Below are 25,763 nucleotides of genomic sequence, written 5' to 3'. Positions count from 1 at the left end.
AAACGAAACTAAAACGAAAAACATCATATTGTAACGTGACGTACTGTGCCGTGCCGTGCTGTGGTGTGATAGCGCCTTGTCGTCTACTTCATTGCTAGTTGTGTTTTGTGTTGCTTGCTTGTTCTGCAACGCCTTTAGGAACAGAATTACTAAAAAATCTAAATAGGATCGTGTTTCTATTGTACAGGGTGGCTATGTCTCACAATCGGCCAACAAATCGCTGTCCGTATCAAAGAAGGCTAATATCCTGAATAAGGCGGCCGTGGGTACCTCAAAGAGTGCCAGCAGTGCGACACTGGGATCCAGCGGTGGTGGCAGTAGTGCAGCCAACAACAGCTCTGGTGGCTCGGCGCCGGTTAGCGGAATAACTGTAAGTAACAATGCTATACAATTTTGAAAATGTTTTACAAATTTTTTTTTTTTTCTCTCTGAAAATCCCAGGAAAAGGACTTACGTGACATAACCGATGAAATACGCAAACTAAAGGCTATCATTGTCAAGCACGAGAATCGTATACGGGCCTTGGAGGCTACGATACGAGAACAGGAGGACAATACCGATAGTGTTGCAGCCAAATCGAATAACACCAGCAGCAGCAATGACACCAAAGCCAATGCCGCCGAAAGCAATAGCACTAAAGAAGATGCCAATGGCTCGGCTGGTACAACAACAGCAGCTGGAACAGCGTCAGACGATGTGTAAAATCACAACAGAACAACAGCAGGACAACATATTTGCATCCTTCTACAACAACATTTTTCTTATTCTCTCGGTCTGTCTCTCTATCTAACAATCTGTCAAAAACAATCTACAATTTGTTTTCAAACGAAGAAAGGAAAGAAACACAAACTACTTCATCATTTTAATACGAAACGCACGCGTGATCATTCGTGCCACCATTTACCACCAAAAAAAAAAAAACACAACACAGAACCACCACACCATACTCTCCCGCCCGCCCCCTCTTATCTTTTATATATAAACATATAATTATAATTATTATAAAACAAACAAAAAAAAAAAGAAACAATCACAACAATGTCACGCAAAACAAAGAATGGAATAAAAACAAAATAAAATTATTATTATTTTAATTTTTAACGTATTATTATCATTTTTTATAATTTCATGTATTTTTTTGTATTTTTTTTTTTTATTTTATAATTATATTTCTCTATTGTTTGTATTATTATTGCTTTTTCGTATTATTTTATATTTCAATTCTTTTTTTATTTACTTTATATAAATATTTATTCTTCTATTTACAAGAAAAAGAAAAAACTAAAACCTGATCTGCCGCCACCGCCTAATCGCCTATTCTCCTTTTTTATCAATGTAATTTTTAAAAAATTTTCTATAAAAAAATTGTTTATTTTATTTAATTGTAGTTCTCGTGTTTGTATTCTTTTTTTAATTAATTCTATAAATTAATTTTAATTATTAAAAACAAAACAGCAAGAAAACAAAAAAAAAGCAACCAACAACAACAAAGAAAACCTAAATGTTAATCACAAAGAAAAAAAAACAGAAACTAAAAAAAGATTAATTTTGTTTATTTATTGTTCTGATTGCAGAGAGAGGGTTTTGAAATATTAACATTTTTTGTGTTTTCGTACCATTTTTTTTTGCATTAATTTAGATTTGTATTTTCTAATTCCATACTTAAACTACTGTACTTGGGGATCGAGAAAATCCAGAAACATTAACGGTTTCACAATGCCGAAAAGAAAAAAGCACCTATTCTAAATGTACTGTTAATTTTTAAAAATACAAAAAATGGAATTTTATATTTCCAAAATTGTTTTTTAAAACTACTGAAAAACTGCCCAGAGGCTATGTCTGCTATCTGTAAGAATTCTTCAAAATAACATAGGATTTAAAATGAGTTACAGCCTGTTTTTTGTAACATTATTTTTTCCTTTCGTTTGGAGTTTTATCAAAAGAAAATACATTTTGGGTTTGGGTTTAAAAAAAAAAAAATAATGGTTATGGAAACACTTCCAAAATATTTATAAAAACCGAATTTAAAGCTAATACATTTGAACACGAACGATTCGAGTGAAAGCAACTTTTTTTTACAAAAACATGCTGTTTATAAGGTGAAATGGGAATGAAATACCTGGATGATCATTCCAAAACGTAACATCGACAAAATTAGCCGATAGCTTTCTATACCGATGATAGCTTCACTAAATATATATAGAGTTAGTAAAAATTTTAAGATATTAATATAATCGGACTCTTCCTTAACATTTTATAAGCTCTGTGATTAGTGACACTTTGTGGGTGATGTATTCAAAGGATTGGCCGATATTGTCTATTTTCGCACCTGGCCTATCAGTGATACTGGGATTTCCAAAGGTTTAAAAAAATTTTTCTTAATTTCTTTTCTTTTGTGAGGGAGACACTAGAACGTGTCGATCTCCGAACTCGATTTAAGTTTGATAATAATGTATGTATCAATGGACGAAATCGGATTCTCCCTTCGACAGTTATCGTGCGAATCGGACGAACGAACGGACACCACTGGATCAACTCCAAATGAGCTGCAAGGAATTTTGTTGGAGGGGTCTAAAACAATTATTGATGAATTACGTCTGGGCCGTATAAATCATACATGCTCTCTGTAACCATATTGCGAGGCCATAAAAATAATTAAAAACATCAAATAAAAATTCTGTTAAAATCTTAAAAATACTAAATGTAGCTGTTATATTAGGGTCTATACGACGACATGGGACTGTATAGGTAACTTTTGTCATAAGCCATTACAATATTCAAATGCGAAACTTAAAAAAAATCGGTGAATAGTGTAGCTAAAATCATCAAAATACCGAATATCGGGAGGTACCGTTATATGAGGCTATACGAAGACGTGGAACTGAACAGACAATCTCCTGTCATAGCATTCATTACGAACATCAAATACCAAATTTGAAACAATTGCGGTGAATAATATCGCTAAAATCATCAAAATACCGAATATAGAGAGGTACCAACATATGGGTGCTATGTCAAAACGTGGACCCCCACAAATAATTTTCTGTCATAGAATTCGTTACGAGCTTCAAATACCAAATTTGAAAAAATTCCTGTGAATAATTTCGCTTAAAATATCAAAATACCGAATATCGGGAGGTGTCGTTATATGGGGGCTTTACAAAGACGTAGACCTGCACAGACAATTTTCTGTCTTAGGCTGTAGTATCCATTAAGAACTTCAAATACCAAATTTGAAACAATTCCGGTGAATAATGTCGCTAAAATATCGAATATCGGGAGATACCGTTGTATGGGGGCTATACAAAGACGTGGACCTACATGTCCCATTTTCAATACCAAAAGTCCTGCAGACATAATATACATTTGAGTAAAATTTTATCAATCTACTTGATTTCGTTTGGAAGCTAGAGTGATTCCCACAGACGGACGGACATCGCTAAATCGACATAGAATTTTATGCTGATCAAGAAAATATATACTTTGTGGGGTCAAAAATATATGTTTCGAGGTGTTACAAATGGAATGACAGACTTAATATACACTCCATACTATGGTGGAGGGTATAAAAAGAAATTAATTTTTTTAACAGAGCCGTTTAGATGGTTTATTGGCAACCAAGTATCGATTCAGACTTGCATTTGAATAGTTTTCTTTTTTAAGCCAGTCGGAAATTTGCAGTTATTATTTATATTATAACACACACAATCAGGCATGTCACAGAATGTAAAATCGTTCAAGAGTGAAAACGAAAACGGTTTTAGCTTCTCTAAAAAACGGAAAACGCAAAAATTTTGCGTTTTGATATCACTTTCAAAAAGCAGGGTGAAATTGAAATGTTTAGTGATTTTAACGTAAAAAATAAACAGAAGACACATACATTTAACAGAAAATATTGTATTAACCAAATTCTCTTAGAATGAGCATGTTTTTGGAATTTATTTTACAAAAAATCTATTATTTTTCTAATCCATGATGAAAACGCAAAAAAATATGCCGAAATGAACGGCAGACTTGTATTGTTGAATTATTGTCATATGTGTTAAAGAAGAAGGTGTAGAAATGTACAACTGACAGACCAAAAAGCAAGAAGGGGAAAAACAAAAAAAAAAAAACAATTAATTGTTTGGTTTGAGACAGAGCGCTTCAGTCAATCGGGCAAAAATGTAAGTATTTACATACATATTTCTAAATTTTCGTCAAAAACTGTTTATTTAATTTATTTTATACTTTAGGGGCAAACACCGAAACGTTAAACAGGACAACATTTTTATCAATTTTATGGATAAACATCACGATATTGCCAGGGGCTATGTAAAAGGTGATAAGGTTGTTGTTGATTCCCTATGGACAGAATTGACAGCTTTGCTGAATAGTTCAGGTCCACCAAGTAAAACCTGTAAAGAATGGAAGAAAGTTTGGTCAGATTGGAAAGGAAATGTTAAGGCGAAGATGTGCCATAATAAAAAGGACTTGCGAGGAACTGGTGGTGGTGATATCAATCAATATGTTTTCAATGAACACGAGAACAGTTTAATCAGAATTTGCGGATTGTATAAAAGTGTCGATGGAGTTGGTGGTGCAGTAAGCTTTGCGGATTTTGTAAGTGAATTAGACCTCAGTTGTTCTGAAAAAGAAAACTTTGATTCGTCATCATCTACACATATTCCAAGAACTCGAAAATCAAGTCAATTAGTTTTAAGTGAATCTGAAAACGAAGAGCTTAATTTTTCACCCTCAACTTCAAAGCAGACCACTTCGATTTTAAATTAAAAAGATAGACCAAGATCATGCATTCCAGCTGCTTTTAAAAATGTTTCTACATTGGCAATTGATCCAAGAACACCAACATTGGAAGAAAACCGTTCGCGAACACCTATTCAAAAACGACTTAGAAATAAAAGCTTATCGTGTTCTCCGCCATCTACACCAATAAGACAAGTGTCGGGCAGCCTAACAAAAGCAAAACCCACGCCTGCAGTAAAAAGACCCCGGGCAAGAACTCCCTCAAAGCAAGATCTAAATGCGCTTTTAGTTGAGGAAAATTCTCATTTACAAAACTTGGAAAAAATTTGTAAAATTCTATTATTTCTAATACGTTTGGCTACGTTGTACATATTTATTTCAGGGTAGATGTCCACAATATTTTGGTCGTTTTCAGAATTTTCCTCATTTGTAACAGGTATCTCGTCTTCTTCGCAAGTATTGAAGCCCCTGGCATTTTTACTTTTGGTGTTTATATTATAAAAAAACAATTTAAACTCCTTTTTTAATTGTCAATAAATTGTTTACGACTTTTTTTTCATGGAGTTACCATATTTTTATTTCAAAAATGTGAAATGATTTTTTTTCCGGATTAGTCAAATCGTACGAGTGCTGAAGAAGCAAAAGCAAATCGTAACGATTTGGAAAAGGTGAAATAAATCGATTTCGTAAAACTTCTGTGACATGCCTGAATGTCTTCAAATGCACATGTTTTTCTGAATGACTTTTCAATTAAGTTACACACTAGTCTTAGTTCCAAGAGTTGTCCATTTGTACGCTCCATAAATCCCAAGTGAGAATAAATGCGCCTAAAAACATGCCACAGTTTTTGCCATGTACTGATTAATTGATAAATGTGTACAGTACCACTTTAGTAGGGGCTAATAGTCATGGATAGTTGTGTTTTAAATAAATAAATTAAATATTCTTTGCAAGGTGTTAAACTGACATTTTTCATTTTAATATTGCGAGCTTGATCGTGAATTCAACAGAAGTATAGGCGCGATAAATATATACTATGTGGTCTCCAACAAATATTTCGAGGATGACGAATGACAATTACATATACCACTCAATTTTATGGGAAAGGGTAGAGGAATCCACGTTTACAGCTCTGTAGATCAGAAATTATGTTAAAATATACAATTATTGCCTTCAGAGCGAGGGGATTTAATTTCATTAAATTTAAATAAACGGAAGAAAATACTATTTTTGATTACAATTTAAATTAATAGTGGTTTAACAAAAATTTTGTTTCGATTCCAAATCATACAAAAACCCACAAAAGTCCAGTACTGCTTTTATAAGGGGACCTATTTTGGATCCTTGGTGTGGATGTATTTTATCAATTAATGCCAAAATATCGAATTATTTGAAGTTGTTGGCAAGACCTTTAATAGTCTAAAATATATATGAATAAAAGCATCCTTTTTAGCAAATCGTTTCGAAAATATCACACAAATTAGTACCAACTACATGAAATATTGGACTTTTCTATTCTATTCACCTCTGCAATTTTTTAGCAAATCAAGAGTTAATTTTAAAGAATGTCTTCTAAAAGTATAACTTTTTAATGGCTTATGTAACAAGGTCTCTGAAGCCGAAAAATAAATAGATTCTGCAAATAAATATTGAAAATAACCAAGCTATGCAGACGATCGGGAGTGTACATATTGTCAATGTTTAGTTGGAAAATCTTCATAGTTCACGTATTTTTCCCTAAATTGTTAGAACAATTTCAAAACCAAAATTATTTTCATACATTGAAGTCATATATATATTATTTTGTTTCTTCCCTAAGTTCACTCCCATTATCCTATTCATATCAGTAATTATATATGTACTAAACCATTTATCTATCTTGTTCTAATACTGATTAACCATTAAAACTATTGTAAATCCGCCCATTTTTTTATCTGCTGCTGCTGTATTGTCTTAAGCTTTTAACAATTTATAATATTTTTCTATATTAAATATATAAGTGTTTTATATTTCTAACAAAAATTATTATAGAAACTTTAACTAACATAAACTAATTAAAATTAAGATAATTTCAGGTCATACTAATAATCTATTTGACTGAAAACTAAACAAGGAATTATTATCACAATGCTTTATAATAATATAATAATAATAATAATTATAAACACATCTTACTAAAACCTGAAAAGATTTCACCTCAATGTTTGCACACGGAAAATGCGATATTTTTCTAATTAATATTTCATTGCATGGAAGAGAAACTTAATCAATGATTTGACTCAACTATTCTCAAAAGTTCATTTGAAATTTCAATTAAATATTCGACTTCAAGTGTAGCATTACGACTACCGTTAAATATTTAAATCAGGCATTATAACTATACTACCAATAATACCATATTTTTTGATATGTCAAAATCAACAGTATAACTGTTATAAAAGAACAACAATTATATTTTATAGTTCAAAAACAATAATTAACTTAAGATAACATATTTAAATATATATCTAAATTTTTTGTAATAAAACTTTTTAAGGGCAATAAAGTTATGAGATAAAATAAATGAATTTATTTATGCTTAAAAGAATCTGTGTACAAATGTCTTTCATTTAACAATTTTAATATAATATGTTTAGTATTTATTGTATCTTAAGTTAATTTTCATATTCTATAGAAATACATTTTTATATCCTCCACCATTCTATGGAGAGTAAATTAACTTTGTCATTCCTTTTGTAACTCCTCGAAATATTTATAATAGACCCTACAAAGTATATAAATTCTGAATCAGCGTAAAATTCTAAGATGTCCGATGTCCGTCTGTCTGTTGTAATCACGCTATCTTTCGAACGAATAGAGAAGGCTAAAATTTTGCATACATGCATAGTTTACCAGTAGGCAGGTTAAGTTGGTAAATGGGCCATGTCGGTCCACGTTTTCGTATAGCCCCCAAATAACGGTACCTCCAGATATTCGGTATTTTCATGATTTTAGCGACAGTATTTACCGGAATTATTTAAAATCCCATATTTAAAGTTCGTAATGGGTACTACAGTCTATGACAAATATTTTTGTATGCAGGTCCACGTCTTCGTATAGCCCCCATGTAACGGTAGCTCCCATATTCGTTATTTTGATGATTTCAGCAACATTAATCACCGGAATCGTTTCAAAATTCGTATTGGGAAATCTTAATGGTAACTACAACCTATGGAAAATAATTTCGTATGCAGGTTCACGTCTTCTTACGGCTTCTATATAACGGTACCTTCCGATATTCGGTATTTTCATGATTTTAGCGATATTATTTACCGGAATTATTTCAAATTTCGTATTTGAAGTTCGTAATGGGTGCTACAGCATATGACAAAAAATTTTAAGCTGGTCCACATCTTCGTATAGTCTCCATATAACAGTTTTCATATAAGTGGTAGTTTCCGGAAGTTTTTCGAAGTTTTTCAAGTTTCTTCCAAATGGTGGAGTGTATTAAAAGGTCGGTCCGACCGAACTTAGCTGCTTTTTTACTTGTTTATATAATTAAATTGCATGTTTATATTTTAAAAGTTGAAAGACAAGACTCGTGCCCCTCTTTTTAAATCTTTTCTATGGACAAGCATTGAAAAAGTTCTTCTTTACAAAAAATAATATACAAGGGACGCTTTAAATATTCTTCGTCAGTTACCGGTTTCATCTTTAACATAAAAAAAAAACAATAAATAGTAATCAAAACAGTGCATGGTATTGTAAGACTCATCTTGACATAAAATGCCCTCCAAAGATTCCCATAAAATAAATCAGCATCCAATGATCTCAAGAACTGTCCATCTACTAAGGGTGTTTTATAGACGAAAAAAACTTCTATAGAAGACATTCAAATGTAATTCCTTAATTTTTGATAATTAAAATTTAAATAAATTATAAAAATGCAATACTTTACAAATCGAAAACTCCTCCAAAGGGTTTTCTGTAAATTTCGAGAATATTTAGTCTTTAGAAGACCTTATGATATTTTTACCAACAGTCTTCTTATGGTCAATTTTAGAGAGATCTTTTTGTAGGATGGGAAAACATGAAATTCTTGGAACTCTTCTTTAAGATTTCTTTCTTCTCATCTGCGTATTGCAGTTCCATTACCGACAAAACATATGTTTTTATCCAGCATTTTTTTCATTGCTAATATACATATATTAGCAATTATAATAGACTAATATTTATACTACTTATAACTCATTGCAATCAAATCGTCTATCCAGAGCCTTTAGGGCTACGTTCTCTCTCATTTTTACATCACACACTGCAATTCGCTCTTTCATTTCTAATTCTAAAATTTTCAAACGTTCTTGGCTTTCGATTTCTTTTTGTCGTATCAACATCTCCTGTTTGAGTTTTTCTCTTTCAAATTCAAGTCGATCACGTTGTAACTTTAGCTCTTTTTCTCGAAGTCCATTGGAATAGTCCAGCTGTAATTTCATCATAGTGCTTTTGTCATCCTCATTGTGAGCCTTAAATGAATATCTTGCGATTTCAGATGGTTTGATATGATTTTCGTTACATACAGGATCTATAGGATTGGAATCTTCTTCATAGGCTGTCATTTCAACTTCAGGCATTATATTGTTCTCATTGGCATAATCATCATCGTCACAATGATAATTGTCAATGGAAATTTCTTCTTTCACGTAATCACTGTTGACCGAATCATCGGCCGTAAGGGAGGACTCACTTTTATTTGTACCATCAAAAAGTTCCTCAAATTCTTCGAAAAAGTAAAACATTTTTAAAAGGTTTTCTGTAAAGTAGAGGAGATAAAGAAAGAAAATTTAATTTCATTTAAAAATAGAGATTATTTGTTTTTGGATCCCCTGAGAAGTTATTCTAGGATGATAACTACACACGGCCTGGTCATTTTTTTTTTTTTTTTTTTTTTTTTTTTTTTTTTTTTTTTTTTTTTTTTTTTTTTTTTTTTTTTTTTTTTTTTTTTTTTTTTTTTTTTTTTTTTTTTTTTTTTTTTTTTTTTTTTTTTTTTTTTTTTCATTTCATTTATTTACCTTATTTCAAACTTAACAAATAACATATTAAACCTAATAATTTATCTTAATAATTCACGTGAAGCTCGAACCCTACACCTCGATTCACCATCACCAACTAAACAATAGTCTAGTAGAGCAGTGAAAAAGTGTAGCAGAAACGAGCTAAAAATAAGAGATAACTATTTTATTACTCACAAAACAGAGTATAAATAGTAACTCACATTATACCCTACAAATAAAATTAAGAAGATAATATAGTGGCTCCCCAGCCCAAACAAAAAGAAAAGCAAAAAGAAAAACCCATAATAAACCGACGCAACCACTACAAAAACATAGCCTACATATTTAGGCGAAGGTATTCAATTACTTTAACCCTAAACAGATAATTGGTATGGGCAAAAGTACGTAAGGCCAAAGGCAGCTGATTCCACAATCTCACCGCCCTAACCACAAATGATCTCTCACCAATGGAGGACGAAAACCTTGGACACAACAATTGAGGATTTCGAGATGATCTACAAAACACAAAGTTGTCACGAAGAGGCGAGTCAAAATTGCACATAACACTGTAATGAAATTGAAGAATACGAAGATCAACGTAGCTGCTAAATGGCAATCCCAGGAGATCATTAACAAAACAAGAAACATGATCACCACGACGCAAGCCATACACATAACGAACAATCGAATTTACCGCCCTACGGATACGGTGCATTTGAGAAGAAGTAGTACCGGAGACTACCTCTAGACAATAATTTACCTGCGATAGCAGCAAGGATACAACCACTCTCTTCCTAACATGACAAGGCAAATAAGCATTAAGACAATACAGCCTCCGCAGCTGAAACCTTATGCGACAAAGCAAGGAATCAATGTGTCTCTTAAAGTCCAACTTCCGATCAATTATAATACCAAGACATTTCATTTCATCAACAAATTTCACTAACACAGAACCCACAGTAATATTAAGAGAACCACCATTACCATGATCATTGAACAGCATAGCTTTAGTTTTATTCCAATTAATCATAAGGCCATTTAGCGAAATCCACGACGAAAGAGACAAAACAATAGAATTAACCAATCCTTCCAACCCAGCAATATCAGCCTCTCTGAAGAAAACATGAATATCATCTGCATACAAAAACAGACAACACCTGTCATCAACCACTGAGTGCACAATGTCATTAATGAACATAATAAATAACAACGGTCCCAGTACAGAACCTTGCGGGACTCCACATTGGACACTACAAACTTCAGACGAAACACCCAAATGAAAAACAAACTGAGACCTACCTTCCAAATATGAAGCCATTAAACGACACGCAGAAGATGAAAAACCAAACTTAACTCTCAGCTTGTCAAGTAAAAGGGAATGGTTTATCGAATCAAAAGCCTTTGACAAGTCAAGGCCCAATAATAACCCAACATCAGATGAATTAAATACATCTCTAATCATGTCAGTAAGATATAATAAGTGCGTGGTCGTACTACATCGTCGCCGAAAACCAAACTGAGAACTACTCAATAGCCTACGATCATCAAGGAAGTCAACAATCGCTTCTTTAATAATATGCTCAACGACTTTTGACATAGCAGGTAGAATGCTAATGGGACGCAGATTCGGCAAATCAAATGATTCGCCAGTTTTCGGCACAGGAACAATTCGTGCAACCTTCCACGCCCGAGGAAAAGTAGATGTCATAAAAATCGAGTTAACAAAATGCAGGAAATGACAGGAAATGTATGGAAATATAAGTTTAAAAAACTTTACTGGCACACCATCAACCCCCACAGCTCCCGACTTAACTTTATTTAATGACCTTACAACATCAGAATAAAATATGCAATAAAACCGAAAAACATCATCTCCCACATGACCCTCACTATAAAGAGACTGACCACGCTCACCCACAAAACCAGGATTCCCACTGGAAAAATAATGATTAGCAGCATTGACATCAATTGGTGGAGCTTCATTATCACTACCCAAAACACCAAACGACTTTAGAGATTTCCACAGCTGATTATTATTCATACGACCAAAGAAATCATTATAGTACTTACGCCTCTCATTCCTCATCACAGCCTTACAACGATTCCTATACATACAATATATTATTCTATTACCCTCCATAGGTCGCTTGCGCCACTCAAAGTACGCAAGATCTCTAAACATCCGTGCCGATTTTACCACATCAGATTCCAACCATGCATCATTCCTGGGGTTGACCTTACGAACAGAAACAGGAACGAAAGACAATAGCGCGTTAAACAACAAATCAAATAGTGAAAGTTGACAATTCACATCAGAAGTGGAATATAAGGGGTTGAAGTCAAAATCGGATATGAAATTTAGAATGCCCAACCAATCCGCTCGGCCAAAGTTACGATACTCAATAAATCTCTCCTCTGAAAATACAGGCAGGTTAAGCGAACCAAAAACAAAGGCATGGTGTGATATACCAGGACATCGACCCTGAGACGAGAAACCCAAGGACAAATTATCACTAGTAAGGCAAAAATCAATTAACGAGGTAGAGTTATGGGCCAAATCATAATGGGTAGGTTTCATGTTATGCACAATAGTTAGCCCCAATGATCTGCATAATCCTCTCATCGAAACAGAGTTCGAAGACACAAATAAATTACAGTTAAAATCGCCAAGGACAATGATATTAGAGAAGCGATCAAACAAACTCTCATGTACATCACAGAAAGACTGAACATCGCCATGGGGAAGATATACTACCGCCACAAGCAAAACCAATGCCCCAATATTCAACTCAACACACACCGACTCACAAACACCAAAATTATTTGAACGAAAAACTACCTTATAAGGAATGCCACTACCAATATAGAGACATACCCCACCACCAACACGACCAACACGATCACTCCGCACCAGCTTATATCCTGGAACAACCAACGATTTCGATGAGACTGCAGAATTAAGCCAAGATTCAGTGACACCAAAAATGCTGATACCACTACCAACCAGCAAGGATCGAAGCTCATCAATTTTATTATTGAATCTCGATGGGCGAATACTTTGGCAGTTCAAGTGGCCATACGTTAGTTTACCAGACAAACCCTCAAATAAGGGTTTAAAAAAGTGAGCGTCATTAATTATGGGTCCCAGATTATCATCAAGTGACATCAAACCAAATAAAGGGGCTGGGGAGCAAAATTATGTAAATTCGATTTCGCATCTTATACTAAAAATTGAAAAATATAAATATATAAATAAAAAAAATAAATAATAAATAATAATATGAAAGATTATTTAGAACAAATAAGCAATAATTTGCATCAAGAAAACAATTAAATTGCCAATGAGATCAAAACAAAATTAATATTTACATTACATGACTACACTCCCAGCAGCATATCACCAACCAACGGAGCACCACCCGGTTGCAGAGGACAACTACGAGCAAATTCAAGAAGCTCTTGTCGCTCAAAAATTGTTTTACTTCCATCAGCAAGTATTACCTCAACTTGAGGTTCATCACTATTTAACAACCTGAATTTCTTAATCTTCTTCTTCTTGAGCAGGCCTCTGCAGGCAAAGACAAGACTAGATGCCGATTTAACAAGATGATCATTTAAGTAGATACGGGACTCCAATAGACAATTCTCCATAACTTCTTTTAGGGTTACCTTCCCTCTTTTAACAAATCGGCGGATAAGGGAATCTCTTGTCTGAATAGAATTAAACTTCACCAAAACCGCTCTACGTTCAGATATGTAACAGCACTGCTGCATGTCGCCATGAGATAGTTGCAACCCACACAAATTAGCAACTTTAACAACAAAGCTCCTGAGGTCTTTAATATTTTCCGGCAAACCTCTTATAATGATATCAGCTCTGTTAAGCCTTCGCTGGAGCACATTGTTAAAAGACTCAAGCTCAGAAATCCTATCAGCAAGTTTCTTTTCTGCTAACAAAGCCGTACTTTTAACTTCAGAGACTGTCATCTTCAACTCAACTATGGCCTTTTTAAGCTCAACCACATCACGCTTTACCTCAGATATTTGTGCATTATAAAGATCAAACAGAGCATCAGTTTTGGCACGGAATTCAGACAGACATCTAGCCATATACGTGTCCATTTATATATTTTTGCCATAACATTTATGGGATTTTTATACAGTATTTGGTTTTATTCTGAACCCTGTATTACCATACTATAAATCATTGTCGTAATTGACGATTTATACTGATTTGAATTTTGGTGATTGGATAGTATATATATAGTATAAACAGATATCACAGCCCACAATTTTGGCCTACTTGTTCGCTTGCATTTGTTGCCGTTCGTTTCTTTAACACCCTATTAATCAATACTATTTTAAATGGGACTCATACCACGTCGCATAATATATGTTTAGGGGAAGGCTTGTATAACAATGCAGACAGCTAAATAAAATTTACCACACACCTTTAACGCTTGCTTCACTCATCCTGCTGGCTTCTGCGGAGTCCTTCCATCGTTTAGCCTTGGCATATACCATTCGCATATTTCGCACTTTTGCTCGTATTAGTTTCCATTCAATGTTTTCCATTTTACTTTGGGCCATAAATTTCCGATAGTAAGTCTGGGCTGTGGGTTTCTATAATTGAATGACAATAAAATGAAAGATTTTAAAATTTGTCATTTACCTACCTCGAAATCCTTTGTGTTATTCAATAAGAAATCAACCAAAGTCCTTTCTTCGTACTTTTGCCACTTCCTTATGGGAGCTGATCTATTGCGTATGGTTTTTGTTTGCATCATTGTATCTGATTTGAACATTAAAATATTTTCCATATCTTTATTAATTTATGCTCAGGAATTTCTGTTGCTTATGTGTTTGTTGTCTACTATCGTTTTATGTTGTAATGCATCTTACAATATGAGTGTTGTAAAATGATAGGATAATACAATGGTCAATGGTTACTTTGGCAGTACGACCTATTTCAACTACGTTTTTGAGTGTTTCCGTTAAAACGTAACTATTGAGGAAGTGATAAAAAACGAGAAAATATTTCTACAATTGGGTAATATTTATTATTTTCTTTGTTATTCGTACCTTAACTTTTAAATAAACGAAAAGACGCAGGATCTTTTCTATTGCAAAATTTATTTTTTTATGAAAATAAGAAGAAGAACTATGAACAATCACTTATGAATGATATCCCTAAATAGTTGAGGTACTTGGTATTCGTATATAGATTATTTTGAAACTGGCGCGCTCTTTCCTTGTATCGATGATTTATAACAAAAGTTCTGTTCGAGAACCTGCAACTATCTAATCCTTTGTTATAGAAACTGCAAGAATCTACTTGATTTCATTTTTTCAATCGTTTATCATAGTAAAAATAATTTATAATCACCCTTATCACGTAGAAATTGCGAATATTTGTTCGCATGTTAATTGTGAATCCCCATTCCCAAAATTAGTATAATAATAATTTCTTTTTGTGAACTTTTGTGAAAAAAGTACATGATTGCATTTTTGGGAATGGTGCATTTTTTTTGGAAAATTTGTTACGCGATAAGGGTGAGTAAAATAATAAAAAAAAACTTGTACATTCTCAAAGTTCTGGAAAAGAGCATACATATATTTTCATCATTTTAAAGGATAAATCGGTTACCGTTGTAGCATTTTTACATTCTTGCGTTATTTCTATAGTCAAAAAATATATTAACAATTTTTAAACTTTTATTGAAGTAAAGTTGTGTTCCACAACCTACAAATTAGTAATATTTTATTGAATTTCATAAAGTAGAAATCGATCATGTTTGGTAAAGATTTACATTCTTACAGCTTCTTAAATGAAGCTGGAGTGTTGCAGTTATTTGAACAGAAAACTGTAATCTGTTTGTTCCAGATTATTATATTGGTACTATTTAGTTCTACTTTTTCTACATCATAAATTACAGGTTCTGAAATAGAGCATATATTTTGTATCAATTATAAATATGCTATAATAAGTTATAAAAATAATTCGTGCTACACTGGACAATCACCAATAAATGATATCCCAATTACATGGAATCGGTGTATCGATAGCGCGTTATTGCCGTGCTCTCTTTTAAATTTTCTTTCCCTTTTAATATCATTTAGGGATAATTAGAGAAATGCAAAAGAATCCTTTAAAGTTACTATCTTTTCTTTATTAAAAAGGCATTTGGCCTAAAAGTCTCTCTTTTTAAGCGGAATATAATCAAAATCAATAGTGCGTATACCACTGTAAAATGTGGACCAACGCTTGTTAGCGAAAATCGACATAATCTTGTTTAATCGATTACAATAATCGCATAGTCAAGAGTCGACCTTATAAACACCTATTCATCAAAACTGTTCATTCCAAAATTGTTCATCAAACTGGCAAAGACGTGTTCTCGTTAAACGAAGCTTTTTCGCGACGTACCCCATATTTTTCACCTCACTCGAATTAAATAAAGAAAAAGTGTATAGAAATTGTTAAAAATTCAAAGTAAAAGTGATTTTTGGATAAAGAAACAACAGCGAAGCAACGTCAATGCAAAATCGAATAAATTATATAAGGAAAATCATGATAAAATATGCTGTAACAGAATAATAGTTACACAATTGGTTTGGAGCACAACAAAGAGAAGTGAATCTGTCAAAAATAGAGAAAAAACTGCAACGAATTTTTATTTGGAGCAAAAACGTGATACATTTGTCTGTGGAAATTTCATCATCTGAATATTTTGCAAGCCAGCCGCAACTACAGCCAGCCAGTGTTTGAGTGTAGAGACAACGAATCAGCTGAATTCAAATAAATAGAAAAAAGTGACTAATCAAGAAATTCCCACAAGAAGATGTGCTTCAATAGCTTCCAAACAAATATAGATTTAGTTAGAAACAATAAAGGAAGCAGTTGTAGGACTATTGAATCTAACAAATTCAGTCACGCTCTACTTGTCCAATTGAGTCTACTAAATACAACAACAAAAAGGGACAATCTTTGATTTGCACAGACAACAAAAAATCGCAAAAAGAATACCAAAGATATAATTTAATTTAGAGAAAACAAAGAAAAACAAAAGTTACAACAACTTAGATCAAATAAATCCAATGACCCCATCCTAAAAATCAACAAAAATATATCTCCACACACACGCATACTACTACTAGAACAAAGACGAAAAGCAGAGTTGAGTGATTAAAGTTTAAAGCAAAATTTAGCACAATTGATTTCTATCCAAAATTATAAAAAAAACGTGATACAGTTTTTTCCATTTGCCAATCCACAAACGAAGCACAAGAAGTGAGAAGAGTGCAAGCAGTATACAAAGGCGCAGCACGGGCAGACAGGCATAGTAACAAAATAATAATAAATACGAAGAGCAAAAATACCACACAGCAACAACTTGCCCCCAGAACTGCAACAACAAATCCATACACAAGCACGATTTATCACAGTACAAAGAAGTAGAAGGAGAAGACAGACGAGACGTGTATAGCTAAAGTCTAGAAGAGACTACAACGAAAAAAGAGAGAAGCATAATAAAAAAGCTATAAACAGGCAGTGTTGCTAACACAAAATTTTTTGGAAAATTTCCTAAAAAATAATCTTCAAAAGTTCCTAAATTTATATACATATACATTTTTTATAACAACAACGACTACGAATAACAGAGTGGTACAATTTATAATGTCTGCTGCCATGAGTCCTGCAAAGCCAACTAATGGTGCCGCCGCGGCTGCGACTGCCTCATCAACAAATGGCAAATTCAAACTGGCAACACATGTTAAATACGAGCATTTAGTAGCTGGAATTTCGGGTGGCGTGACCTCAACGTTGATATTGCATCCCTTGGATTTGATCAAAATTCGTTTTGCAGGTGAGTTGAAGAGAGACGTTGTTAATGTCTGAATCTTTTAAAAATAATTCTATTTTTTTAATTTAGATAAGTTTCTTAACATTTATTAAGAGTTTATGAAAACAGGTACAAGACATGAAACTGGAAAATATTATTAAATATTTTATCCTTTAAGCGTCTTAAGTCACAGCCGAAATTTGTGTGCGAAAATCAAAGTAGGAACTTAAACTGCAGAAGATTGTCTTATCGTTAAAATCACGGGAATTGGGTATAATAGTTATATATGTAAAACTATGAGTAAATATGTATTTTTTCATTTATTTTATTATAGATTGTTAAATAATTTGAGAAGGCTCAGTTTAGGAACCAATAGATTCTAGATACTAGATCTTTAATGTAGAAAACATATGCTAACAAATATGGGATTGCATTGAAAGTAACTGAACTTAAAGTAAAATTAGTTGGAAATATAACTTGTAACTTATGGGACTCATCAAAATTAAATACATGGTATATAGAATAGAATATATAGTGCTAGTTGGACTTGGAAGTTGATGGGAATCAAAATTATATTCTATATGTGACCTCCGGTGAATATTTCACAAGCATTAATACTTATTTTTGCTGATCACCTTAAAAAAATGGAGTTTCAAGAATTTCAATATATTTTGTATACAGACTCATTGTAATTTCCAGTTTAAAAGACCTAAAGTCGCTTCATCTAACATATAATACATGTCAATGGGGTATAATTTTTCCAATCAAAAAGTCTTTATAGGATCATTTTGTTTAATATCAACGTCCTTGGCAGATTTGCAAAGTGTGGCAATCAAATTTAGCCTACCCCATAAGACTTGTACTATATCGTCATGTTCTTCTATAATTTTTTATTTTTATTTTTGCTAGCATGTGTGCAACCCACTTCGTTGTGTCGTCGTTGTTTTTATTTGTTGTGACGCGACAATTGCATCACAACAAACATCTGTACACTACAATCGTCTGTGGGTATTTTCCATTGTTGAGGATTGGATTTTTCCTTTTGCTTAAAACTCAATGGTTTATTTCTTTCGCACATAAGGCGATACAAATGATGAGGTTCGTGGAAAGTGTACCATGGAGAGGGTACACTTTTATTTTTTTAGTTTCTAGCCTCATACAATTTCTTGAATGTCGTCTGCAAGCGATAAGAAATTAAACGTCATGGTGTGACTTAGCCACAAGTGGTTTTAAAAATTTAGATACTGTCTGTGCTGAGAATAATCTGTCAAAAAGTATTTCCTCTTGAATATTTGTTACTAACTTGACATATTTAGTGAAGATAACCTTTGATTTATTTCTATTTTCCTAAAAGAAAATAATATAAATATTTTGTTATGGCAATGTTGTTGTTAAATCCCTTGGGGGTACAAGTTATGACGCTTAGAACTGATTAAAGATTTTCTATATTTTTTAGAATATTGATAACAGACATGGGGTTAATAATGTCGTTTTATAAAATTCGTTTTCATTATAGAATTAAGTTATTATTTTTTTATATTTACGTAAAGCTGGGAAAGGCCTATTATGGACTCGTGAAGTGCATAACGTAAACAATACTAATTAGCTCGTTCGCCGATTAATGACAGAGAGTGAATTTAAACTTTTCTAATTAATCTACTAGAAGTATTGAATCAAATATATTTATAGCAGAGTGGGAGAAGGATTAAAAACGAAAATATTCTGAATAAACCAACCTATAGATAAAAACAAGAAATTAAATAGAATAAACAGGATAAAAATGGCAAATATATATTTTTAGTATGTCCATTGATCTAAATTACCGCTAATATCCTGACAGTTGAAGTTTATCTCAATAATCAGAAACAAAATATGATTAACTAGATTTCTTCTAAATCTACTTGGTTCCTAATTTAACTTTGAAAACCTCGACATTCCTATATACTGGTCTGGTTTCTTCATATCGATTTGTTCTGAAACACGCTTTACTGTTTTCGTCAATATTTTAACATCCGGAAGTAAATTTACAACGGAAATTTATTGAAATTTGTAATAAACACTAATCAATTCAAAATCAAAGTATCTTTTAAAGAAGCCGCATAGGTATTTCCAATAGGCAATATTATGGGTATTATCAGGCATGTCACAGAATGTAAAATCGTTCAAGAGTGAAAACGAAAACGGTTTTAGCTTCTCTAAAAAACGGAAAACGCAAAAATTTTGCGTTTTGATATCACTTTCAAAAAGCAGGGTGAAATTGAAATGTTTAGTGATTTTAACGTAAAAAATAAACAGAAGACACATACATTTAACAGAAAATATTGTATTAACCAAATTCTCTTAGAATGGACATGTTTTTGGAATTTATTTTTCCAAAAATCTATTATTTTTCTAATCCATGATGAAAACGCAAAAAAATATGCAGAAATGAACGGCAGACTTGTATTGTTGAATTATTGCCATATGTGTTGAAGAAGAAGGTGTAGAAATGTACAACTGACAGACCAAAAAGCAAGAAAGGGGAAAAACAAAAAAAAAAAACAATTAATTGTTTGGTTTGAGACAGAGCGCTTCAGTCAAAAAAGGATTCGTCTTCGGAAGTTTTAACCATTCTAACGTGAGTTCCGTCAATGCATCCTACAATTCCTGGAATTTCATAATTTTCAAAAAAGTACAATTTCGACTTTCTTTTTTCTTCGGAAGACATTCTTAATTTGATCCAATGTGGACAAATTTCAGCTTCAATTGCATTAATAACTCTCCACATAATTGTAGAAACTGTACTTCTCCCAAGGCTTAGCACCATATCTCTACCTATAACTCCTTGAAATGCACCCGTAGCCAAAAACCTAAGCGTTGTTGCAAGCTGGATAATAGCCGGTATATTGGAACGTTTGAGGTGGGGAGAAATTTTTTCCAAAACTAAAACAAAAGCTTCTTTATTTAGCCGATAATAAGTTATAAATCTGTAGAAATAAATTATTATTAAAATAAATTTGAAAATAACTCATTACTGGTGGATCCTTACTCTAAATTTGAGTGAGATAAAGGATCTGATGCGTTCTTCAATGGCCGGCGACGATTTTTTTCAGTAGACCGCTGATTTATTTCTTCATCCATTACAGCAAGTATTGAAGCCCCTGGCATTTTTACTTTTGGTGTTTATATTATAAAAAACAATTTAAACTCCTTTTTTAATTGTCAATAATTTGTTTACGACTTTTTTTTTTCATGGAGTTACCATATTTTTATTTCAAAAATGTGAAATGATTTTTTTTCCGGATTAGTCAAAACGTACAAGTGCTGAAGAAGCAAAAGCAAATCGTAACGATTTGGAAAAGGTGAAATAAATCGATTTCGTAAAACTTCTGTGACATGCCTGTATATGTCATAATGGGTTCATTGCTTTGAAAATGTGGTTTTTCAACCGTATCGATAATTTTATGTCGCCCCCAGAAAATGAACGAATTTACAAGCCATCAAATAACAACTATATTGGTTTAATATCTTTCATGATCCCAGTCTGTTGTAAATGATAATAAACACTTGTGTTGTCGCGTCGATTGTTATCATTTTCTATTAGACGCTAAAATGAAAGCGATATGAATGTTGGCAATATAGAAGAACACGCTTCCATCACGTGTAACACGACTTTATTTATTTATGGTGTGTATCAAGACGGCAAACGCCATTCGTCTGGTTGACATACAACTGGTTTCATTTGCCCCTATTTGATATTAAATTTTACTATTTTAAAGAAAACCATAACAAAACGAGATAAATCTTAAGCAAAGTCAAAACATGTTTCATTACAACTGGCTGGTTGTCTGTAACTGGAGACTGTTTTTAAAACATTACAAGGTCTCTTATTTGAAAACAAAATTTTTTAGATTGTCGTTGTCTATGAGGAATAAAAAATTCCTTTACAAGTTGTTTGGAAAATAACCCAAAGCCATTTTATTCCAAGAATTTAAAAAAAAAACACAAGTCCATGAACTGATACAGAATATCAGTTTGTATGTTTTTTCAATTATTGTATTTAAACTTTATAAAGATTGAAAAAAACCTTTATGGGTAAACAAAAATATTTACCTGTTAAACAACAATTAACAGCTCTGCTTTGCAAAAAGTTGCGAAAAAACATCTTACAACAGGAACTGATTTCGTGTTATCGGTTTACGTTCCATTTCTTATTGTTAAGTTAATGTCAACACCATCGTCGCACCACCACATGTGTGACGTATGTGTTTTGCCAAACGATTTGTTTTTGCTACTCTGTTGCTGTTTGCCATTTTTATTAACTTGTTTACGTTGAATACGGTAAATTCTGTTGATATTTTTTCCGTTCATCTTAACAACAAATAACAAAAACCTGGGTGTTGTTTAAAAAAAAGTTATTTTTTTTCTTTGTTGTTACTAGTCAAGATTTTTATTGGAAGAAATTTCTGGTCTTTGTTGTTTCTATTTGGAATTTTTAAAAATAAAACCAGTAAGGAAAGGTCGGGCGGGGCCGGGCCGACTATATGATACCACTATGCATATTTAGTAGAGCACTCGTTACAAAAGATTTTATTTGAAGTAGATCATACCACCTATCAACATTTGGCTTTAGAGCAGTTATAGTTTGGTTCCAGAGGGAACTTATATATGGCAGGCATATCCAATTCTGAATCGATTTTTACTAAATTTGACGGAGACATTTTAATCTTTTATACCAAATAACATTGCTAGAGAGTCCATGATATCATTTCAAGAAGAATTATATAAAAAAATATCAAAGCCGAGTTCAACCAAATGGAAACGTAGGTCCCGAAATTGACTCCATCTGGGCTGATATTAGTCATTATTTGCATAATAAATCTGAAATCGGATTAAGGATATATATGAGAGTTTTATCCAAATATTAACAGATCTCGATAAATTTTGGCAAAGGTATTTTCGAGCTCTATATAAGATATCTGGTACCAAATATCATTGTTGTCGAATGCATATTACGTATGTGAGGGACTTGAACACCAAATCGGATAAAACATATATATGGGAGCTAAAACTTTAATGTACTTGATTCTAGACTGAATTCGTTCGGCTGTGCCAAAATTCAGGTCATTTGAAATGATATTGGCCATTTAGTCCACAATTAACCTGAAATGGGTTGAATCGATCTTACTACAATTTGATTTCAAAGAAAATTATGATATCGTAAAAAATTTTCATCGAAAGTTTTATAATCGACAAAATCTCGCATTGAAGCAACATTAAAAGTAATGTTGTAGTCAATATTTTCTATAGAAGATTAATGGTTTGTTTCAGACCTGAAGAATGTAAAAGTTTTTGCTACGATATTCGATTTTCCCTTTATGATATCGAAGAAGTAGTTGATTCTTGCAGGTACTGGAACATATAAATAAATAAAAGAATAAAATTTGAATTTTCTTATCAATTGGATTTCCGACATAATATTTTATTATTTGTAATCAATCATACATTTTGCCACTTAGAATTGTTTTAAAACCACATGAACTCATTACTAAAAGTTGACTGTTTCCTCTGAAATGACCATGAATTTTGTATTCTGCTGTACTGTACGGAAATAAAAATATTTGTTTTGAAAAAAGCTTTATTTTTTTTTTGCTTAATTGTGATTACGCACAAAACTGTAAGGTGGGTTAATATTTTAAAAACAAACGAAATATTAAAATTCTTATTTTTACAGACGTCAGTTATATTCACATTTTCGGTTACAACAAAAAAGCTGTTTCAACAAATTATTGTTGGCTGTTATCCGAATGTAACCTTTCACAATATCTTTTTAAACCCAAACGTCGTGTAAATAAAAACAAAACCACAACAAAGACAAGTCAGCATATTTTGGTAAACATATGCACGTTTGGTATGTTCAAATTTCACGTGACTAGACTGTACTACAAGCGTGATATGGTGTTTTTTTCTGTTTTGAGTTGTATTTCAACTATAATTTGTGTCCAATACAAATTGGTTTTGTTTTTTTCTTTTTGTTTATGGTGAATCATTCTTGAAGTTGAAAGCTCTCGAGTGTATTGTCTTTTGTCTGGTATACCTTCCAGTTACTTGAACTTTGTCTCACTCCTTCGTTCATTGGCAAGTGTCATAAAACCAGCTTGGCAAAGTATTTCCATTTATTTATCAAGGTTGTTGGTTTATTTTTTTCAGTTTTTTTTTTCATTAACGGCCGTTCAAAAGTAACCAAAGGCAAGATACCTTATAGTACGTTTATATATATGAGGGTTAACCCACTGGATTTGGATTTAAATTGTCAAATCCATTACTTTTACTTCAAATAAATCCTCTCAAAGTAGGTTAACCCTACAAAAAATTCTAACGTAAACATGGCATTATACTGAAAGTTTTGAATGTAGAAATTTGACACTGAAAACGGAAATAAACCGTATGTGCGAGACATTTTTGTGTTATATGGATTTTTTCATTAAACTTGAAAATTATTTTAGTTTAAAAATTTATAATTTTAATGTTAATGTTTCAGAAATAACCACAAGAAAATATAAGCTTGGCCTTTTTAATATCATAAAGGAAAAATCGTTAATCATAGTAAAGTTTTTAACATTCTTGACGTTTTGGAACATATCGAATATGTTTAGATATGCATAACAACATATTAAGGTTGGAAAAATATCGAAATTCGGAAAACTATTGCTCCATGTGTTAGCAAAATAAGTGGTCTGTTCCAGTACCTACAAGAATCTACAAGTTTGGCGATTAAAAAGTAAAAAGTCTTTTTAACTATTCACGTGAATATTTTCGAATGGCAATATACACAACTTCATGAAATTTAGCAATCTTAGCTGTGTTTTTAATAATTTTTCATTCCACATAGGTACCATCGTTATCTGCAATTTATTCCACATTGTTGTTTGCAAATAATTTTAGGAGGTACAAAGCAGTAATCTTCTTGCTTTGTGTACAGCCATAGACAAATTTCTAGAATATTTGCCAAATTATTAAACAATGGAAAGGAGATAAGCAAAAAATAATATTTTTAAGTACAGTTTCATTTCAAATTCAAATCGCTTGTTTGGTTTTTCGCATGATATGGACAATAAGAGGGCACGTCAAAATTCACTGCGTCATCCATCCCTATCATCATGCCATTATCGTACATTTACTTCTATTAGAAATCAAGCATGATATATGCTTATCAAACCCAAAAAAAGAAAGCTTTTTACGTTCCTTTAGCGAAAAAGGCGAAAAAATGGAGTGACAAAAACATAAACAGACATGACGCATCATCTTGATATCTTGGGCAACTGGTGGTTAAATGACAGATCCAGTTTTGAAATAAATTTTAGGAATGCCAAGTTTCAGGGACATATTTCCGCTGACTTGGTTTTGGTTTTATCTTCATCAATGAGCAATTAATGTGTCTTTCGTTTACTTCTTAGGAATCCTAAAATCAAGAGATGTTAAATCAAAACCCCAGACCAGTAGACTTGTGATTTTTTATACCCTACACCACATACATACCACAGACATACCACGTCTTTGTGCATTTGTTTCTTACATGGAGAAGGATTTTGTGGATTTTCATAGAATCACTGAGTCGCTTTATGCATGTCAGTCCATCTGTACGTCCGTCTGTCCATGTATTTTTGTGAACAAAATGCAGGTCGCATTTATTATCCGATTGAGATCATATTTATCCAAACAATATTTGTTTGGTCCAAGGACGAAATTGGTGAGAATCGGTTCAAATTTAGATATAGCTCCCACATATATCTATAACCGATTTCGGGCTAATTTTGCACTAAATGGCCAATATCAGTCCAAATGACTTGAATTTTGGTAAATCCCACGGAATTTAGTCTAGAAGCAACTAAATCAAATAGGGTGAAAATCGGTTCAAATATAGCTATAGCCCCAATATATACTTTGTTTCATCCGATTTGGGGATTTAAGTGCCTCACATTCGTAATATGCATTCGACAACAATTATATTGGTACAAGATATCTTATAGAGTTTGGAAATACCTTTGCCAAATTTTATTGAGAACGGCCAAGATTTGGATAAAGCTCCCATATATATTCATAATCCGATTTCAGGTTTATTGTGCAAATAATGGCTAACATCCGACGAAATGTAGTGAATTTT

General features: G+C 32.5%; 3 protein-coding genes and 1 long non-coding RNA gene across 6 annotated transcripts in view; 2 read left to right on the top strand and 2 right to left on the bottom strand.

Moving 5' to 3' along the window:
* The window catches only part of LOC101898511 (coronin-6), a 53,666-nt gene extending 52,124 nt beyond the window's left edge, over positions 1-1,542 (top strand). For 2 of the 3 annotated variants that reach the window (XM_005187873.3, XM_059131098.1), the window contains exons 6-7: positions 167-370; positions 442-1,542. In XM_005187873.3, coding sequence (XP_005187930.1) covers positions 167-370; positions 442-702 — 465 coding nt within the window. In that variant the 3' untranslated portion in view covers positions 703-1,542. The remainder of the gene's footprint in view (positions 1-166; positions 371-441) is intronic. The other variant, XM_005187874.3, reaches the window with a different exon arrangement.
* Positions 1,543-6,817: 5,275 nt separating this feature from the next.
* Positions 6,818-14,761, bottom strand: LOC101898796 (uncharacterized). Its single transcript, XM_005187875.4, has 3 exons — positions 14,453-14,761; positions 14,228-14,399; positions 6,818-9,535 (listed from the first exon to the last, which is right to left on the bottom strand). Exons 1-3 carry the CDS (start codon positions 14,594-14,596, stop codon positions 8,967-8,969), a joined length of 885 nt encoding a protein of 294 aa, XP_005187932.2. The 5' UTR covers positions 14,597-14,761; the 3' UTR covers positions 6,818-8,966.
* Positions 9,886-13,285, bottom strand: LOC131806632 (uncharacterized). Its single transcript, XM_059131097.1, has 2 exons — positions 13,146-13,285; positions 9,886-13,000 (listed from the first exon to the last, which is right to left on the bottom strand). The coding sequence occupies exon 2, from the start codon at positions 12,940-12,942 to the stop codon at positions 10,114-10,116; it is 2,829 nt and encodes a 942-aa protein (XP_058987080.1). The 5' UTR covers positions 12,943-13,000; positions 13,146-13,285; the 3' UTR covers positions 9,886-10,113.
* A 998-nt stretch (positions 14,762-15,759) lies between the features above and the next one.
* Positions 15,760-20,615, top strand: LOC131806605 (uncharacterized). Its single transcript, XR_009344106.1, has 2 exons — positions 15,760-17,644; positions 17,711-20,615. It is a non-coding gene; the product is annotated as an uncharacterized LOC131806605 (long non-coding RNA).
* The last annotated feature ends 5,148 nt before the right edge of the window (positions 20,616-25,763 follow it).

The sequence above is a fragment of the Musca domestica genome, unplaced genomic scaffold (assembly GCF_030504385.1).
Source record: "Musca domestica strain aabys unplaced genomic scaffold, Musca_domestica.polishedcontigs.V.1.1 8, whole genome shotgun sequence".
Taxonomy (NCBI): domain Eukaryota; kingdom Metazoa; phylum Arthropoda; class Insecta; order Diptera; family Muscidae; genus Musca; species Musca domestica.
The sequence above is the reverse complement of the archived record's forward strand: the minus strand, read 5'-3'. Positions and strand labels throughout refer to the sequence as shown.